The sequence below is a fragment of the Lynx rufus genome, unplaced genomic scaffold (genome assembly GCF_022079265.1).
Source record: "Lynx rufus isolate CCGP_SWC_20201006 ecotype Redwood Valley unplaced genomic scaffold, mLynRuf1.p SCAF_27, whole genome shotgun sequence".
Lineage (NCBI taxonomy): Eukaryota > Metazoa > Chordata > Mammalia > Carnivora > Felidae > Lynx > Lynx rufus.
In genome coordinates this window covers 1,421,597-1,441,787 of record NW_025814842.1, presented here as the reverse complement: position 1 = coordinate 1,441,787, position 20,191 = coordinate 1,421,597, and the positions used below count along the sequence as shown (strand labels likewise).

Here is a 20,191-nt window from a genome sequence, read left to right as displayed (position 1 = left end):
CAGCCAAGCTCCCCGCAGCCTCTGCCTATCACCAGCTCCAGAGCCGTGTCCCCACGGTCAGGGACTTGTCACTGGGCCCCCTCCCCTAACGGCCAAATCTGCAATCTGTGCTCGGGCCACCACAGCAGAGGCTCCAGCCCGGGTGGCGTAAGCAACGGGCGTTTACGTCCTCTCTGTCGGAGGCTGCAAGTCTGAGGCCACGGTCCCGCGTGGTTGTTGCCGGAGAGGACTGTTGTGGCTGCGGGCCACGCCTTCCCACCAGGCGCTCGCCACCGGGGGACAGCGCGCACAAGCTCTCGGGGTTCGCTCTTTCCAGGACACTTGGCCCGTCACAGGGTCCCACCCTCGTGACCTCACCTGACCCTAGTTCCCTGCACGCTCCATCACACGGGGGTTGGGGCCTCAACCTAAGAATGTGGGGAGACACAGACGTTCAGTCCGTAGCAGGACGCCCCCTCCTTGTCTGAATGAGTCCGGAGCAGGGCCGTCACCCTCTCCGTGCTCCAGCCTCCTAGTGCGGGACACGGATGGTTGCCGTCTGCGCACTTGATCCCCTCTGCCCGTGGGGCCCAACATTGGCTCTGTGCTGGAAACACAGGGCGGGCGTGTGCCAGAGGGAACGGAGAGGCCTGCGGTGACAGTGTGGTGGCCTAGTCCCCGGTGGATGGTCAGGGCCTGTCAGGGAGGAAGGAGCGGGCAGTGCGTCGGCTGTGGGATCTGGGGGCGCTCAGCCTGGATGGTGCGTCGTGGGCCACGTGCTTTTCCAGCTGTCCTCCAGGGCCACTGGCTGTCCCTTCTTCAGGCCGTTCGGGGGCCCGAGCACCGGCACCCCTCGCCCCGCCGTTACCCTTTCTTTAGTCCAGCGAGAACAATTAACAGCTACCTCATCCTAGCCTGTTGCACACACGCACGCACGCACACCCTGCCTTGACTCGCTTAGTCTTTTCCAGAAGCCATCTGGGATGTCGTTCGGTTTATGTAGCGCCCTCCTCGTCTAGAGAACGTGGAGCCAGTCAGTCTCAAGAAACTTAGGCCACAGCCGATCGCTTCGAAGCCTCTGAAGGCGAAGCCGCCCTGTGAGCTGGTGAACACACACGGGTTCATTTTCTCCCTCAGCAAGGTGGCGGTTCGCCTCAAGAGGAGGACGGGGGAGGGGAGGGGCCCCGCCTGAAGACACGTAAACAAGCGTTGTTTATGCGGGTTTGTTCTCTGACAGCGGGATGGATCACAAGCCATTTTATCGATGGGCCCGCAGCTGCGTGCACGCGCTTATTTGAATTTAGCCCCTGAGAACGTTTGCTCACGAGCCTTCAGAGTCCGTAGCGTCCGGTTTTAATCGGGGCCCAGCGGGGCTTCTCATGCAGCCTGCCCCTGACGTGCAGGGGTCCTGCCCGCAGACGGCGGCTTCCCGGAGGGACGTGGCCTTGGGTGCCGGGCCCGCCCCACGCCCCTGGGGACACCTCCCTGGGGCGGGGCAGCTCACGCCTCCAGGTCTGTCCCTCCGAGACGCCCCGAGCCAGCAGAGAAGCAGTGCTCGCTCAGGTGTGAAGCGTGGGGTCGGCAGGTGTTTTCACAGCCTTCTTGGGGTGTAACTGACGTACGGCAAACTGCACGTATTTAAAGCGCGCAGTGGGGCGCCTGGGTGGCTCAGTCAGTCGAGCGTCCGGCTTCGGCTCAGGTCATGATCTCGAGGCTTCCGATTCTGTGTCTCCCTCTCTCTCTGCCCCTCCCCCACTCATGCTGTCCCTCTCTGTGTCAAAAATAAAATGAACATTAAAAAAGTTTTAAAAATATGAAGCGCACAGTGTGACGTTTGCACACGCACACGCCCGCACACCCTGCTGTGCCAACCAGGCTCAAGGTGGCGGACCTGTCCGTCACCCCCAACCTTTCCTCTGGCCTGGCTGGAACCCATCCCTCCTCCTCCTCCTCCCCAGGCAGCCGCTGATGTGCTCTCAGTCCTAGAGACTGGTTGGCCTTTGGTGACGTTGAATATGAATGGAGTCACACGGTGGCCACCCTTCCGTGTCTGCCTTACTGCGAACACACATCTGTGCCGTGGTCCTTTTTACGGCCGGGGACTGTTCGCGTCCGTGTGCCCTTGTTGGCCACTCACTCTCCCCCGGCTCGCGGCTGTTGTAAGCAGAGCCGCTTGACGTTACAGAGGAGGTCCTTGTGTAGACTCCGGCGGGACACCACCGGGTCGTGGGATGGCTGGCGCGTGTACGCGGCCGTTTTCTTTGGATCCGCGTGTCTCCAGGAGGCCGCACCAGTTAGCGTCCCCGCCACCACTGACTCCTCGCCGGCCCTGGGCCCGTCCGCCTCTCTCACCGCGATCCTGACAGGTGCGCTGCGGCTCGTGGTGGTTTGAATTTTGTCTCCCTGACGACTGACGACACGAGCATCTTTGCCTGTTTTTGTCGTCGTCTGGCATCTGGTTTGGCAAAGTGTTCTAAGTACCGTCCGTTTTTTACTTGGTTGCTTTTCGCTAAGTCTGCAGAGTCCCTTGCAGATTGTGGGCGCAAGTCCTTTGCCGGAGACTTACTTGCTTTGCGAATGTTCCCTCCCATTCTGCGGCTTGTCGTTGCATTGTCTTCATGAAGGCTTTTAAAGAGAAGTCTTATCTGTTTTCTTCTTTGATTGTGATTTGGATACCGTAGCTGTGATTCACAGGGTTCCCCCTACGTTTTTTGGCAATTTTACCCTTTTTCGACTTATATGTGGGTTTATATCTCCATCTTGAGTTAGTTTTGTTTATATTGTACAAAATACAGACTTTAGGGCCTTTAGAAAAATGAACACGCAGCTGCGCCAGCACCATTTGTTAAAAAGACACCCCTTCTACACTGGATTGCCTTCGAATATTTATCAAAATACGTCGTCTGCACGTAGGGGTCTGTTTCCGGGCCCTGCTGTGTTTCGTCGGTGCGGCTCGAGGGCAGCGCTGTTTTGGTTGCCGTGACTTGATGGCAGTTCTTGAGATTGGGTGTTAGCTCTCCAGCCTTCTCCCCGGTGCTGCTTTGGGCGTTCCGGGGCTGTGACACTTCCCCATGATTGTTACAATCAACTGTCCGGTTGTACAAAGAAACGTGTGGGGTTTGACTGGGTCGGTGTGGACTCTTTCGGGCAGTACGGGGAATCGTGAGATCCCAGCAAGGGAGCCTTCCAGCCACGACCACGTGTATCCCCTCGCGTTTGGGCCCACGTCAGCGCCTCTCAGCTCGGCGGACGACCTCGTGCTTGTCAGAGGGCAGGTCTCGGACGGGTTTTCCAGGTTGAGCCCCGCACGCTCCGTGTTCCTGCGTGCAGTTGTGAGTCGCGTTTCCCGGGTGTCCTTGCGTGGATCACTTAGCGCCATTCTGGCCGCAGGAGAGATTTCGAATGACTAATACCCTTCCCAGTAGGTTGAGCCTCCTTGCGTGGGCCAGCCTGTGTCTGTGTTGGTCAACCTGTGTGTGCGCCCGAGAGGGCCGTGCCCTCTGCTCTCGTGGTCACGGTGTTGCTGCGGGATGCTTGGGTCCAGCGCCTGTCTACTTCATCCTTCCGGGTTTTCTGCTCATCGTTCCATCAGCTGTTGAGAGACTGACGTCGAAATCTCGGGCTCCGATTGCGGGCTCGGATATTTCTGTGTGTGTTTCTACCAGGGTTGCTGCACCTGTCGAAGGGCTTTCCCTAGCGCGTAGGTGTTCCGGACGATACTGTTCTCTTGGCCACTCGGCCTCCGCACCATCACACAGTTCCCTTGTCGGCGCCGCTGTTGGCTCTGAAATTCTCTGTGGTTCTAGGGGCCTCTCCGGCTTTCTCTGTTGGTTTTCCCAGTGTTAGCGGCTCACGTCCGTTTGCCGCTTCATGCCGGGGGTGACGTAACGGGGGGTTGCTGCTTCGTCCGCGTGGGTAGCCTGCGTTTAACTGGGTGTGTGGACTGTTGACGTGTCCTGTGGCAGCCGGTACGACGGGGTCTTGTCTTGTCACCTTACTGCCGTCCACCCGTCCCTTCCTCTTCGTTTCCCATTTTCCTGGCTTCTTTCTAAATCGTTGCGTGTGTTTTATTATTTCACTTTATTTCCTTTTCTTGCTTACCGGTTGTCACTCCTTGTTATTTTAGGGCTTGTTGTGGGGTGCATGGTACACGCCTCCCGCTGATCACGGTCTGCCTGCGAGCGATGTTCTACCGTCAGGCACACAGCCTCCTAACTACATCGTCTGTTTTCCCCTCCGGCCTCTGCTACGTGTGTCACACATTCCACTTGTATTTTTATCTTAGACCCAGTACATTTTTGTTAGTTTTGTTTCAACAACTAATCTTGTTAAAAGATAGCAATTTGCTTTCATATCTTGGCTGGAACACGTGGCGTATATACACGTGGAATATTACTCAGCCATAAAGAAGGATGAGATCTTGCCATTTGCAACGACGTGGATGGACCCAGAGGGTATGATGCTGAGTGAACTGAGACAGGAAAACAAATGCCGTGTGATCTGATTCCCACGTAGAATCTAAAAAAACAAAAGAAACGCACAGACGCCTAGATAATGAGCGGGGAGATAGAGGGGATTCAGAGTACAGACCTCCAGTCATAAAATAGTAGGTCACGGGGATGTGACATACAGCACAGGGTTGTGACATGCAGCTGGTGATCCTGTGGTGACTTTGTGCAGCGACAGACCACGACCACGGCGAGCATCTTGTGGTGTCCGTAATAGCGCAGTCACTCTCGGACGCCTGAGACACACGTGGTAGCGGATGTCAGCCGGACATCAAGCGTCCTTGACAGCCACACGTTGGCCCACGCAGTCGCGGTTCCGCTGCGCCTCGCTCCTTTACGTGGACCCGTGCCTCCCTCTGGCGTCCCTGCCCCCCTGCCAGAAGGGCCTCCCCTGACCCCCTCGGGGAGCGGGTCTGTTGGTGACGAGTCCTTGCAGGTGTGGTTTGTCTGAGAACATCTTTATGTTGCTTTTCTTTGTGATTATTTTCACCGGCGGTCGAATTCTCGGTTGGTATTTTCCCATTCATTTCAGTATTTTAAAGCTTTCTCTTCCCTTTCTCACTTGCATTGTGTCTGATGAGAAATCCGCTTTATTCCTCTGTACGTGACATCTCTCCCTTCCGCTGGCGGCTTTTTGAGCCGTTAGGTTACTAGGTGCGCTGGGGCCGTTTCCCGTGTGTCTTGTGCTGGGGGGTTGCCGAGCGTCTCGGATCTGTGTGTGCTCGTCATCAAAGCTGACGCTTCGTCTCCCAGGGTCTGCCTCCCGCCCTTTCCTTCGGGGCTCCACCCAGGCGGCCGCTGTGCTCCGTGAAGTTGCCCCGCACACCTCGGTGACCGTCTTGTCAGCCTCAAATGTCCCTTTTCCTCTCTCTTTTACTTGGGATCGTTTTGGGTGTTTTGTTCCGTGTGTTGGTTTGTATCGTTCTTTCTGGGGTCTTCCAGTGCGTAGGCTTTCCTCCTGCACAGTCTGCTCTGGCGTTACCCGCCCAGCGTGTCTGTGGTCTCGGGCGCTGGGGCTCACCCCTCCAGGAACTGGGGCCGTCTTGCTCGTGACTCCGTCTCTGTGCTGAGCTGTTGAGCAGCGGACGGTTGCAATAACCGTTTCGATGTCCTTGGATGTTGCTTAATGCTGCAGTTCGTGGTGGGTTTCAACTGATTGACTATTTTCCTCATTACGGGTCATATTTTCCTGCTTCTTTTAATGCCTAGTAGTCTTTGATTAGTTGGCAGACATTGTAAATTTTGGCTTGTTTGATTCTGAATGTTTTTGTATTCGTATAAATCTTCCCGAGCTTTTTTCAGAGACGTAATTAGGTTTCTTGGAAAGAGTTTTGGTCCTTTCTGATCTTGTGTGATTTGCTAGGCCGTCCTGGAGCACTTCTCTGTCTAGAGATAATTATCTCTTGCTCCCGAGCCAAGACCTTCCTGAATAATCTATGAAATGTGAGTTTTCCACTCCAGCTGGTTAGTAGTGGGAAGGCCCTGTTCCTTAGCCTCTGTACGTGCTGCACGCTGCTTCCCGGACAAACTTACGTATTTCCAAATCACGTGAATATAGTGCTTTTCAAAAATTAAAATCTGGAAACGAAGACAGAAATAGGCGCACTTAGTTACCGTGAGCTGAAACCTGCCGCACGCCTCTGTCGGCCGCTGGCCTTGGTGTCCGGGCCCACGAGGGAGAAGGGACCCTGCACGGTCCCTCTGAGCCTGCTTCCCCCCAGTTAGCTTCCCTCCGCAGCCCACGTCTCCCTCTGGGTCGACTCCGTGGTTCTGCGTCCTCTATGATACGTGGTCATGCGTCCTGGGAGTGGGCCGACGAGCACAGGACGCGTGCAGGTTCCCATCTGTCCTGCCCCCTCGAGTTGTGGTCCGTGGAGACCCCCCCCCTTCATCAGAACGGACATGCGGGCCACACCCCGCCCCCAGGCCTGAGCGTGACACCCCCCCCCCCCAATCCGGGCAGGGCCCTGTCTGCAGGAGTGGACGCGCGGGCCGTGGTGTGTGTCCTGACGGTCTGGCTCTCCTTGCAGGTTGAAGATTGAGGAGCTGGAAGGGGAACGCAGCCGCCTGGAGGAAGAGAAGAAGACGCTGGAGGCGCAGCTCGAGCGGCTGACCCTGCAGGTGCGTGCCGGCGGGCGGCCACTGGCGGGGGCTTATCCCGGGACGCGGCGTTCTCCCACAGGTTCTCCCTGCCCTCCGGTTTCTCCCCGCATCGCCGACGTCCCGTCTTCTGGTTCACCAGACTGCACGAAGCCGCGACCTACCCCCATACGCAGGCCCTCACACCGGGGCGTGTGCTCGGAGCACATCGGGGAGGGTGTCCCAGCCGTGGCCCCAGCCCCGTGCTCCATCGGTCCTCCTGCTCCCTCCCGCTCCCTCCCTGCACCGGCCGTGGCCCGTGGCTGGTCTCTGGTCGGGCGTGCGCCCAGGCCCGTGCCCGCCGCCTGCAGTCAGGAGGCCACAGCTCTGTTTACGCCGGTGCACCTTTACGTTGTTTTTCATTTTTATGCTCCCGTCTGAATTGCTCCGTGGCAAGAAACCTGCAGATTCGTGATTACCCAGATTTTGGACAGGCCATTGATTCTATCTTGACACCTATTAGAGGCAAATCAAATCTCTTTTTTATTACCGATTCCTGGAGCCAGGGGAAGTGACAAGTCTGATGAAGCGAGGTGCCGGGAGCCGCGGCTGGCGGCGCTCAGCTCTGGGACCCGTACCGCTCTAATTGGGCCGCGGTCTCCGAAGGGAGAGCCGGGCTGTTGGCAGGTCGGCCCCGGGCGGCCTGTCAGCCAGGCCCTGTCAGAGCAGGGCGGGTGGGCGTCTTCCCGCGTGTTCGGTCGGGCACAGCCTGCGATCGGGGCTGACGGCTCCCCGGGTCCCCGGGGTCGGGGCGCAGTGAGGCCGGCTGAAATCCTTCACGTCCCTTTTTCCTGCCTGCGGCCTGCCAGGCCCTTCCCAGGGAGCCTGCCGTGCCGTAGGCGGGGCTGCTGAGGCAAGGTGCTGGCGAGCGCTGTGCCCGAGGGGCATTTGCCCCCAGCACCCTGGGAGACGGGGTGTCCATGGCTCGCCCGTCTCCGGTGTTGCTCCCTGACGGGAGACGCGCGGGTCCTGGGGCCGCTCCCGGCCGAGGGGCTGGGCTCCTGCCCACAGGGGGCAGACGGCCTCCGCGTCCCTGCCTGTGGGCGTGGGTGGGGCACAGCGCAGGTTTGGGGGGGGGGGTGCCGTGTGGAGATGGGTTTGCATCACGCCGGGGGCTCAGGTGCTTATGCGGAGGCATGGCGGTGCTCCCCGAGCTGTGCCACGGCCCCGGGGCAGGGGTGGCAGAGGCTTGTAGACCGCCACAGCCGGCCGCCGCCTCTGCACCAGGTGGGTGTCCCGCGGCCCCTCACGGGCGCCCCGTTCCCTCCCACCGCTTCGAGTCGGGGGACCGACTGCTCGTCCCACAGCAGCGCCGTGTCCTGCCTCCAGACACCACAGCACGAGGAGGTCCGTGACGGCCTCGCCCCAGGTTCCCGGTTCCGGCACGAATCCAGCAGGGCGCCTCAAATGGGGCTCCTGTCAGAAGGCCGGCGTGATGCGGGGGCCCTCCAGGATCCCCGTTTCCCGGCTGCTCGTGTCGCCTGTCACAACTGGCACCGGCCTCTGCCGCGCACGGTCGCTGTGCCGCACGGGCCTGTGTCCACGGTCCTCGGACACGGGTCCTCCGAGCAGGAAGGGTCCGTAATTTGGCCGAGGGCACCCGGCGGGAGAGGGCTCGGAGCCCAGCTCCCTCGCGGCCGCGGGGCCGCGTCCCTACAGCCAGTTGCCATTCTCAGGTGCCCAGCCTTAGCTCTGAGGACCCCCCGGTCTGCTCCCCCCACCGCCACCGGCTGCCCCGACCCGGGTCTGTTGTGCAGTGATGTGGGCGAGCAAGGTCGGCACCTCGGGGCTGAGCTGACCCTCCCAGGGGGTCTGGACGCTGGCTTTGCTGGTGGCAGTTCCCGTCCAACCCGGATGCCGTCCACTCGTCCAGCTCACGAAGAGCCCCCGTGAGCCCGGGGCCCCGTGGAGGATGTAGGCAGACGGGCCCGTCCTGGAACCTGGCCCCCCGCGGGGCAGACCGGAACGCAGGCGGCGAGTCAGAGCAGCGTGGGCGGTCGTGCTGTCACCCAGAGCGGACCCGGAGAACTCACGTGCCTGACTGGGGTCCAGGCGGTGGCCGAGTGGGCCCGAGGGTGACTCGGACACGTGGGTACGGGGGGCGTCGTGGGGTTCTCAGCTAGAACACCGTCCTGTGCCTTGGCCGGGTGGTCGTGGACGTGTCGGGCTTTGCCATCGGAGCCCCCGGCACATCGGGTACATCCTCTAGGACTTCGGGATGGCGATGCCCAGGTGGGGCTCCGGGGAGGTGGCATGCCACGTCTGACGCCACGTGGCCCTCGGTAGATCCCCCCCGTCCATCTCTTGCCATTTCCCGTCTTCTCCACCGTGAGGGCGAAGGCCTCACCCCTTCACCTCTGTGCCGGAGCTCTGGAGGCGCCGAACCCCCCCCCCCCCGCCTTCCCCCGGGCCAAGCTCAGGAGTGTGGCCCGGCCGTGGCCGCCAGGGCGGGGGGGGGGGGGGGGGCGCGACCTCGTTGGCACGGCGGTGCGGCCGGGGCGCTCCCGTGCGGACACCCTCCCCTCCGTGCCCTCGTTCCCTCTGCGGAGAGGCTTCGAGATGGGCCGCTTCACGGAAGATTGATTAAAATCAGCTGCAGTTTGCCTTAATTGGGAACATATGCTTGGAGAGGGAGCCACTAGTTAGAACTTCTTGTAATTAGTTCACAGCTGGTTGATGAGGAGACGGAGCTCCGTTCCCGCTCGGAGCTGGGCGTGCCCCTCCTGCCTTGTGCCCTCTGGGAGCCCGGACGGGGCGGCGGGCTGTCCCCACCGTCGCGGTGTCCCGATGCACCGCCGACGCAGCCCAGGGCGGTGGACCTCGGGGTGGGGGGGGGCCTGGGTCACCGACGCCCCTTCTGGCGACCGAGCGGGTCGGACACGCGCCGCGTCCTCCGGGCCGGAAGCGGGGCGGGTGTGCGCTCTCCGCGTGCCCGCGGGACCTGGGGGCTGCAGGACACACTCGTGGCGCGTCGGTGCCCGCAGAGCGAGGATGGCCGGCGGCCGCAGCCCTGGTCCTCCCTGCCTGGGCCCCCGCCCCACACGCCCCTGCGCCGGCCTCGGTCTCCCAGGACCAGAACGGTGGAGGAACGGCACCCTGGTCTCGTCCGCCCTGACTCCGGTCGGCGCTCTCCGAGGAGGGTGGAGGCTGTGGGCCCGGTCTCTGGAGGGCCACCTCGGCGACCTCGGGGGCAGCGCCCAGCCGGGGGGCCTCCCGTGCCAGCTGAGCACGGCCAGCGCCTCTGCTGCTGTGCTAACAATGCCACCGTCCCGTGTCTTCCCTCGAAGGAGACAAACGTGCTCCTCGGCGTTTGTGTGTCCGAGGGGCCAGACTTGGGGCCGGACGGCAATGAGCCGCACCGGCTCCCCACGCACCGTCGAGAGGCGGCCGGACGCGCGGCAGCTCTGGGTCGCGGGGGAGGCTGGCCCAGGCCGGACGCCCCGAGGGCACCGAGACGGCCCGGCCACGCACTGCCCCGGCGTCTTAGGAGCGTTCTGGAATGGACAGCACGGACGAGCGAGTTGCACAGTGCGGACCCTAACCCGCCACCCGCGTCCCGGCACGAGCACTTGATGTGTGTCGGGCTGCCGCCCCTCTGCCATCCGTCAATCTTTTTAACTTTTTTGATGCATTTTAAAGCAAATTGCAAACATCTGCACCGTTCCCTGTAAACGCTCCAGCGTGCGTGTAATCAAGCAGAATTCATCTCTGGGGTTTGAGCCCACGTCCCGCTGCCCCTCAATGTTGTCTGATTACGCTGCTCATTCAGGCAGGTGATGGTCAGGGGTGGGTGGAGGTCCCGCTCTCCCCCCCACCCCTCGCGCCTGCTCCCCCCCGCGCCAGGGCGGGGCTGCCGTAGCCAGCCGGCGGTGCTGCACGGGAAAGGGACCAGACTGCGGCCCGGTGACATTTGAAATAAGTATCTTTTTTGGAAACGGAGTGGGTAGAAAATTGCTGGGTTGCCTGCGAGCGGAAAGCTCACGGTGCCTGTGGAGACGTCTCCGCTCCCGTCCCTGCGTCACCAGGCAGGCACTGTCGAACCAGACCCTCCCAGCCTTCGTCTCCCTCCTCCCTCCTGAGTACGGGGTGGGGGAGAGGGGCCCTCACCCTTCATATTGCGCTGCCCTCTCCCGATCCATGCTGTGATGGCCCCCCAGGGGCCCCCGCTGGTTCCTTCTCACCTGCGGGTTCCTCCCGCCCGGCCTGGGCCCCCAGGGCTGGACCTCTCCTGTCCCACTTGTTCCCACCTGTTCCCACCTGTTCCCACCTGCTCTCACCTCCTCCCCCATGTTCCCACCTTCTCCCATCTGTTCCCACCTTCTCCCATCTGTTCCCACCTTCTCCCACCTGTTCCCACCTGCTCCCACCTGCTCTCACCTCTTCCCACCTGCTCTCACCTCTCCCCCCCGTTCCCACCTTCTCCCACCTGCTCCCACCTGCTCTCGCCTCTTCCCTCCCACCTGCCCTCACCTCCTCCCCTCTATTCCCACCTTCTCCCATGTGCTCCCACCTCCTCCTACCTGTTCCCACCTCCTCCCATCTGTTCCCACCTTCTCCCACCTGTTCCCACCTGCTCCCACCTGTTCCCACCTGCTCCCACCTGCTCTCGCCTCTTCCCTCCTGTTCCCACCTGCTCCCACCTGCTCTCACCCCTTCCCACCTGTTTCTATCGGTTCCCTCCTCCTCCTCCCTGTTCCCACTTCCTCCCCCTTGTTCCCACTTCCTGCCATCTGCTCCCACCTCCTCCCACCTGTTCCCACCTGCTCCCACCAGCTCTCACTTGCCAGGGAGCCATGGGCCCAATTCAGGCCTGACCTCTGCTTCTCAGAACCCTCCCACCTCTGGCTCTTCCCCTTTGGACCCTCCGGCTGCTGACCACGCCCTTGGGCCTGTCCTGCCCCTGACTGGCCTACTGCCCCCACTTCTGAAATGCTCTCCGGGTGTTGCTTCCTCGGGGCGCCGAACCCCACAGGCCATGTGTTAGGGATGTGTGGGCATAGGGGGAGCCCCAGAGATTGCTCTGGGGGTGAGGAAGGGGCTAATGTCTCTGAGGGTTGGTTTCATCCAGGTCAGCCAGGTGACGGGGGCGCAGGGCACTAGACTGGCCCTCGGCCAGAGGCGCTGGCCTCTGCTATTCCGGAACCGCCCCCTCCCTGCTCCTAAAGCCCCTGAAGGTCCTCCTCGGCCGCACAGTGAGGGCCTCCGTCACTGGGGGAAGGGGGTACCCCGGCGTCACAAGCTGGTGACCGGCCGCAAGGTGTGGAGAGGTCACTCAGTCACCTCCCCCAACTTTCAGGACCCCTACCTGCTGCCATGAGCCACACCCCCCATCCCCTCAGCAGAGACCCAGGCCTTCTGCTGCCCTGTCAGCCCCCGTGCCTGCCCTGAAAGCCTGGGGGACTGTGTGGGGACCACACAGGGGTCCCCACCGCCACCCACTGGCTTCTCCCTCAGGATCCTGGCCGTGGCCTGCACCCCGGCTCCCACGACTTGCCGTCTGGGGCACCCCACGCCTGCCCACCAGCCCCGCCCATCCTTCGGGGCCGGCTCGGTATCGCCTTCACGCCACATCTGGGGCCTGTTTGCGGGTCAGCCCTCTGGACCGTGAGCTCTGAAGGCAGTAACCTTGACCGGGTCACCTGCACACACCAGCCTCGGGCCTGCGTGTCAGCCCGGGCTCTCGGGGCATACAGGCGCGGGGAGCGCACAGGGGTGGGTGCAGCCGCCGGCCCCCGAGTCCCGCGGAGGCTGGGAGGGTTAAGTACATGAAGCGTTCCGGGCTTTCCTCCCGTGTAGTAACTCCTTGACTGGTGGTTGAGTTTTTTCCTAATGTAGTGCCCGCCCCCCTTTAACTCAAAAGATAGCCTGTGGCGAACCATCCTGTGCCTTTTGTTCTCTGTACGCTGTATCTGGGAGCTGTCTCCTCGTTTTCTCAGCTGCAAGCTTGTGGCGGTGGCGTGCCGGGGTTTGCTCCACTCGCTCCCTGTCAGTGGCCACGCAGGCACCGTCCTCCCTTTCCGTGGTCCTAAACGTGGCTGTGGTGCACGTCCTGTGTGTAGCATTTCCGTGTGCGCAAGCGTGTGGGGGATAAATTTCCGGGAGGGAGATAATGAGATCGAAGGGCACCGGTACTTATTCTGGTCGATTCTGCCAGATGGTTGGTCACGACGGTCCGTCCGTGACCACTCCCCACGCTGTGGGACAACGGTGACCCAGGAGAGCACCGGTTCCCCACGGCCTAGCCCAGAGTGCACCGTCACAGGGGAAGATCTTCCGGCCCGGCAGGTGGACAGGGGTTAGGTCCGTGTGCTTTCGATCTTCGGTCCCTGTGTTTTATGTGAGCGTGAGAGTCATGGGTGTTGTCCTCTGTGGTCCAGCTTTCTGGTGGTCCTTGTTGATTTCTTGGAGTCGTTGTCTTGTAAGGAGTTGAGGTGTTTTTAAGTTGTGAACAGGTTTTCCCAATTGATCATTTGTCTTTTGGCTTTGCTTGAGGTGTTTTTTACCAAGAAGATTTTGATATTTGAATTTTCACATAGGTGCGTTTACCTACTATTCTCTTCTGGCTTCAGGTGGTGAAGGAGTTCTTCGTGGTGGTTTTGTTTTTCACGTGTAAATCCGTGGCTGGTTTGGTGTTCGGGTTTGGTCTGGAGTTCTACAAGGGAGGAAGCCTGACATCAGCCTGTTCCCTGAAAGGCGGCCCCTCGCGGTCCCGGGACCACTGTCCACAAAGCCTGTCCTGGATGGTGTCAGGTGCCGTGCCCTGGATCCGCGATGCCCGCGTGTCACTGGGTGTGGGCCGCTCCCAGGGCTGATGCGTCCCCTCCCGCCTGCCCCGTGACTCGTCCAGCAAAATTTTTCCCAGTGCCTCTTGTTCATGTTTATGTGCCCTTTGGAATTAACACACCCCCCAACTAATTGAGAATTTGTTAGGTCTCACGAAAGATGACGGTGAGCCTCCCGGGACCGGACGTCACAGGACAGTCAGTCTCGTGCACGGAAGCGTTTGTGGGGTCCTGTTTGAGCCCCACCGGCACGTTTTACGGCTGTGTCTTCATTTTGAACGTTTCTTGTGTCATTTGCCTCTGGGGCGGGGATCTTCGGTGTCCCTGCCGCGCAGACTCCGGGCCCCGCCCGGGAGGTGCGTGACCCTGCTCGTGGCGGCCGCGTGTGCCCCTTCATACCCGGAGTGAGCGAGCGGGCGCGTGCCCCGGGCCTGTGCTCCCCGACGTACGTGTAAAACAAGGCGCTTCAGGAAAGAGCCCGAACCTCCCTCCCGAACGTGGCGCCCGGCCGCTCATGTTTATTAACGCCGAGGACTAAAAAAAGCCGGCCTGCTGATGCGCACTTGTGAGGAGACATTTCCACAGGCGCTGATTTCTTCTGATTCTTTTATGAGAAGGACGTGTCTTGAATAACAAGCCCCTTCCCGTCCCACGAGCCGGTGCCAGCCGGCGTCTCCGCGGGGCCTCAGACCCCCAGACCGGCGGCCCGGCCCCGCGCCTGCACAGGGGGCCTCTCGGCGCCCTGAGGGTCCCTGGAGCCCCTGCCTCAGGATGGGCCTCAGGGTGCCGGGCCCGCCCGCTGTGCCGCTGGCCGTACTTGGGCCCGGCACGGCCACCTCAGACTTCGTGCCGACCCCGCTTCACCCCCGTCTGCTCGTCACCAGGCCATTAGACACACGCGTGGGTTACCCGGCTCCCCACAGACCTAGAGACGAGCGGCGTGCTGAAAAGTCATACGTAATTATCATTTTCAAGCCAGTTGAATTTTTCTTACGAGGGACCCGCAGCGTCGCAGCGGCCACGTGAGGCGGGCGGGCGGAGGGCAGAGCGTTGGCTGCAAGCCTCGCCCTCGCCGGGTGGCGGAGGCCGCGTCTCGGGACCGGCCGGGGGCAGGGAGGGCAGGTGCGGCCTCGTGCCCCGTGACCCCCTCGTGTCCCTCCCGGACCTGAGCCCCTGGGGCCCGGCCGGGATAGACCCGTTCTTCTGACGCCAGGCGCGGGGCCTTACTGCCACGACAGCTGTCCGTTCAGGCCCGTCAGGCCAGGGCGTATCCGGGGCGGGACAGGTGGGACGGGCAGCAGTGCGACCAGCTTCAGGAGCTCTTACCCTGGGCTCTTGTTTTTGCGACTGGCTCAGGGCTCGCAGGACACCTGGCCCCTTCCTCCCTGTGAGGCCAGCACCCGCTCGGACCCCACCAGCACCCTGGATCCGTGTCCCCTGACCGGGTCACAGCTCCCACCGGATGGGGGCTCTGGAGTCGGCTGCCTCGGGGGAACTCGCTCTCTTGTCCCTGCCGGCTTCGCCCAGCCCTCGTGGCGGTGCGTCACCTCGTGTAGACATGCCGTGTCGGCCTCGGTGCTGGGGAGGAAGCCCAGCTTGGGGGTCGGCCCGCGGCGCCTCGGCCTCGGCGGAGTCTGGCACGCTCCCGTCCTCCCTACCGTGGCACTGTCCCCAGGGCCCACAGAGCCGGGCCGCCTCCAGAAGACCCATTCATGGCCCCTGTGCTGCGAGGGCCACAGCTGAGGGCGTGGCACACGCCGCACAGGTGCCGTAGGCCCGCGCCCTCTGGCCGGAGTCAGATGCTCCCGACCCCGGACGAGGGGCTGGCAGAGGGGCTTCTCACGTGCGCCTGCGTCCCCTGCTCTGGCCCGCGCGGCGGGAGGCAGGGGTGCCGCAGAGAGGGCATTCGGGGCGTCTCGTGCTGCCAGAGGCCCTTTCTCCCTGGCGCCTGCATCCACGTATGTCCCGTGGGCAGCCTGCACTGGCCCTTAGGGAAGAGTGTAGACTCCTCGTCTGTGCGCGGCCCTCCCCTTCCCCTGCTGCATCCGGCCCGGCCTGCCCCCTCCCCTCCAGCTTCCTTTAGGAATGTTTGTGGTGACGGGGGGGGGGGGGGGGGGGGGGCGGGGGCTGCCCGGTAGGAGCCCCAGCGAGGGCGCTGGGGGTTGCGGTCATCGGCCCGGTGCCCAGGGGCTTAGGTAACCGGAGCTTCAGGCCAGGTCTGTTCCAGGCCCCGCGCTGGCCTCCCTCCTTTGTCTCCTCCTTGCCATCCTCCGACTGGCCTCCCTCCGACTCGGGGGCCCCGCTGGGACATGGCATGATGTCTGCTGTTCAAGCTCCGTTCCAGGGCTTAGGGTCCAAGGTTCCTTCTGAACGAGTCCCTGGGGTGGCTTGGCCAGAGGGGAGGATGGACCCCAGCAGAGCAGCGGTCGTTTGGCGCCCCTGGTGCTAGGTGTGGGGTGTCTGTCCCCCTTGCTGGGGTCTGCTGTGTGGGTGCTGCTCTAACATGGGGGACAGCGGAGGCTGAGGTAGCCAGGGCCCCACTTCCGTGAGCGTGTGTTTGGTGGGGAGACACAAACCGTGGGCCCGGTGTACCCGTGAGTCATCACTCGTGGGGACACCTAGGGAGGAGAGCAGGCCATTGGGACGGACTCGGGGAGGAGCCGCTCGAGGACCTGGCGGGGCCACGTGCTCTTGGTTTCCTTCTGTGGCACAGAGGACAAGGAATGTCACTGCCAGGATTTCCAGGGCTTTCCGGGGGAAGTCACCCTCTCAGGGTGCTTAGGCTCTCCACGGAAAGTTCTGGAAGAGTCCAGATTACTTGGGGAATTTGAGTTTCTTCAGTCTGTGAGTATTAACTTGACTATATTCCACAGTCGTGTCTGTTTGTTTTAGATAAGATCCCAGTATCGTGGCCACCGATAACGTGATATCTACAGGAAGTAGATCAGGAGTATTCTGGCATCAGGCACTGTTGAAGCTGAACTGCTCAGCAGCCCAGCAAGGAAGGAAATTATGACCGGTTTACTTGATCCTTCTTGTAGAAAGGTGGTTTTGTGGAGGCGGTTTACGGACAGAGCGCGGAATTCTCGAACTGCCTCCCGTGGGGATTTCTTGACGTCCCACCACAGATGCTGAAACTGACTTTACAAAGCCGCTTTCTTTAACCATATGACCCTGCGGTCCCGCTCCCGGGACTCGAACAGACACGCGCGCCCCCACGTTCACAGCAGCATCACGGTGTCCGTCTTGGACCGGGGTGACACGACCCGGTCCATCCACACAATGGAATATCACTCGGCCTTAAAAAGGAAGGAGGTTCTCGCACCTGCTCCAACATGGGCGGACCCTGCAGACACCATGGTGACTGACACGATCCAGACACAGGAGGACACGCACTGGGACGCACTCCCACGAGGCCCCGGGGTCGTCAGACTCACGGACACAGAGTAGAAAGTGGGCCCAGCTCTGGGAGAGTAGTTGGGGGTCTGTGTGTAACGGGGCAGACTCTCAGTGCGGGGAGATAGAACGTTCTAGAGACGAGCGGTGGGGAAGGCTGCACAGCAGCGTGAATGTGCTCGGTGCCACTGAGCTGTTCACTTAGAAATGGTTGAGATGGTTAATTTTATGTTATGTGTATTTTACCACAATTTTGAAAAAATGGAGTGGCTTTGTTCAGCACTTTCTGATCTGTGTGCCTCCGGTCCCTTGGGCAGGTGGGACGAAGTGCCCGGCGTCCCGGTGAGCACCCAGGGCAGTGAGCACCGACCTCAGTGCTGTCTGCGCCGGCTCTCACCGCTTAGGCAGGCCACCGGATTTAGGCTGCACCTGTTGTTTGCCGTCTGACAGGGACGTCACGACAGCCACGGCCACCCGATTTCCACAGCTTCTGCGCATCCACGCAGCCAAGCAGGGGCCTGGCTCACTCGCTTGGTGACATTGCCGTGGGATGGCAGGTGGAGGGGGGATCGTCAACTGTGGCCTCCTGACTAACAGGACGAGCACAAGCAGAAGACACCCTGTCCCTTCCCTTCTTCCCACGGAGCACGGCCCTGGGTGCCCACACGGGTGACCCTCTTCGGTGTCCCTGCCCTGCTGTGACGGAGGTGCAGCGAGGGGCCCGGCCTGGGGACAGGAGCCTCAGGGGGCTTGTTGGCCGGGCAGCTGAGTCAGGCCGGGGAGCCAGGCCAGGCCTCTGTGGTCAGGGCCGCGGGGGCTCTGCGTGTGACCCGCGTGGCCCCACCCGGTGTCCTGGGATGGCGGCATCTTTCCCTCAGGCCCTGTGGCCTGGCCGCGGGTTGCGTGCGGGCAGAGGAGGGACGGGCACCCCGCTGGGCCCCAGGACTCGGCCCGTCTTGCCACTCTGTCTCCGGGAGGAGGGAGGCGGTGGTGAGGCGGTCCCCACCGCCCTCGTGAGCAACCCCGCTGTCTGCCCGCCTCCGGGAGGTTAGCGGCGTCGTGTTGGCAGCCTGCCCCGGTGCCCAAGGCCGGCAGGGCTCCAGACCAGCACCGCGGGGTGAACTCTGGGCCGGGGACGGGCCCGGAGGTTGAGCACAGTGGCCTCCCTCTGGATGTTGCGCCCAAGGAGGACCGGTGTCAGGCCTGGCTGGGCGAGGGCCCCCTCCGGGCCCCCTGTCACCATTGGTCTTCCTCCGGACGGCCACGGGACGTGGCGTATCTTCCTCCCCTTTGTTACGTGGCCGTCAGTGGACAGACCCATCCTGCTGTGGTCTCCGGCCCTGGGTCGGAAGCGGGCACGGTGGTCGCCCACAGGGTGGAGTGAGGAGAGCCGTACCCACGTGTGGCGGCCCAGGCGGGGCTGCTCCCCCAGGCTGCGTCCTCCCTTTGCTGCGCTGGGTCCCTTGACCAGCTTTGACCAGAGGGTCCGGGCCCCTCGGAGGCTGCAGTGGGCACTGGACACCGTGCGCACAACCCCCTCTTGTAAGTTGGGTGGCAGGCTGTACGCCCTGTGTGTTTTCCAAGGGTGCCTCGGCCACAGGGAATGCCGAGTGCCCAGCTTTCGAGTAAAGCTTCTGTCCTGGGGGGGCAAGGGGAGCCAGAGGAGGGAGGGGCAGACCCTCGTGGTCCCCAGCCTCTTCCTTAGCCTTCCTGTTGGCCCAAGGACAGGCAGAAGCTTGTGGAGCACCTGTTCTCCCTCAGTAACATGTCTGCGGCTCGAGGAAGGACCCCGGGGACCTGCCTCTGGGAACCTCCAGCCCCCGGCCTCTCCCCTCTTTACCCCTCCCGGTGACCAGTCCTGAATAGCCGCGTGTGCCTCCAGTCCTCTCCGGGCCTCGGTTTCTCAGTCTCTGAGCCAGGAGACGAGCCAGCTGCCCATGATGCCGCAGATCCGGGGGGTGGAGGAGCCCGGCTCACCCTGCTCTGTGTGATCCCCTCCGCCATTCCCTACCCTGTGCACCTGCCGCGAGCACAGTCTGGGGGGCCTCGCGCAGGGGGACCGGGTCTGCTGTGTGCCCGAGGCTTCAGGGCCCTTTGAGCACCGAGCGAGAACCCAGCTTGCCACCATCCCCACCCGTGAGACAGTAGGGACATGAGGCCAGCCGCTGAGGGACCTGCACAAGGCCACGGGGCTCCTGAGCAGAGGGGGCACCAGCCTCGGGCCTGTGCAGAAGACGCGGGGCCGGGCTTGGGGAGAAAGGTCACCGAGGCAGGGCCTGGGGAGGGCTGCGCTCCCCATCTAGTAAGCCCGGCCCGGCCCCCGAGCCTCCTGCTCTTCTCCCCGAGCTGTGCTCCCTTGGGCTGGGAGAGGTATTGATTTAGCTTCGAGGCCGGGTGACTTATGAATATGCATCAAGACCAGCGCTTACTTAACTGAGCCGTTTAATTCTCCCTGCGTCTCTGCCTCTTCCAGCAGGGCCCTCAGTATGCGCGTCAGGCCCGGGTGGCAGGCGCCCGCCCGCCCTCCCTCCCTCCCGGGCCCTGGGCAGCACGTGCCGCCGCAGGCCAGGCCGACGGGGGCTCCTGGGGCTTGCCCTCTGTGCAGGCCTGTGAGCACCAGGCCCCGAAGGTCCTTGGGGGTGGCGGCCCGCCCTTGCTCTGCTGCAGGTGGGGAAGGGCCAGCAGCCAGCGTGGGTCAGGGCGGCCAGGCCGCAGATGCTCCCCGCGGGACTCAGGACGCTGGCACAGCGGCCTGGTCGTGGAGGAAAGCGGCTATTCTTGGGAGCTGTCAGGGAGTTAGGGCGAAAGAAGGGATTCGTGCGGTGAGGCCGAGGCAGGAGCCTCCGGGCTCTGGGGAGCGAGCAGAGTTCGCCCTCCGGCCCAGTCCCGCCCGGCACTCTGCGGGTCTCCGCAGAAGCGCGTGGCAGATGCCCCCTCCCCCAGAACCCCGGCCGCCCCACGCCCAGCCCCGGTCTTCGGCTTCCCCGGGGTCATTCTGGGGCAGACACGGCAGCTCCCCACAGGTGACAGGGGCCTGTACACGCGGCGATCCCGCCGTCTGGCCGGAGGAAGCCCAGAACGTTTCCTTTTGAGATTCTCGTTGCTACGCGGTTCCTCAGCTGGGAATCAGACCCGTCTCCGGAGGAGATGACAGCCGTCTTCCCTCTTCGTGTCTCAGAGCCGCCATCTAGCAGCACGTTTCTGCAGGGGTGTCCGGAGCCCCGCCTGTGTGCCTCGTGGACGTGCCAGCCCCCGAAGGCGTGCCGCGCCCCCCGGCGGCCACACAGCTCCTGCCCCGCACGCGCCCCAGGGGCCTGCCCTTACGTTCCTCCGGCCGGGAGGCTGGGGGTGAGGTGCAGGTCACAGGTGATGTGCTGCGTGAGAGCC

General features: G+C 62.7%; 1 protein-coding gene across 2 annotated transcripts in view; it reads left to right on the top strand.

The window, feature by feature from the left end:
- MAD1L1 (mitotic arrest deficient 1 like 1) overlaps positions 1-20,191 on the top strand; it is a 320,239-nt gene that overhangs the window by 221,702 nt on the left and 78,346 nt on the right. For both annotated transcript variants that reach the window (XM_047089198.1, XM_047089199.1), the window contains one exon: positions 6,518-6,608. In XM_047089198.1, the coding sequence (XP_046945154.1) occupies positions 6,518-6,608 (91 nt within the window). The remainder of the gene's footprint in view (positions 1-6,517; positions 6,609-20,191) is intronic.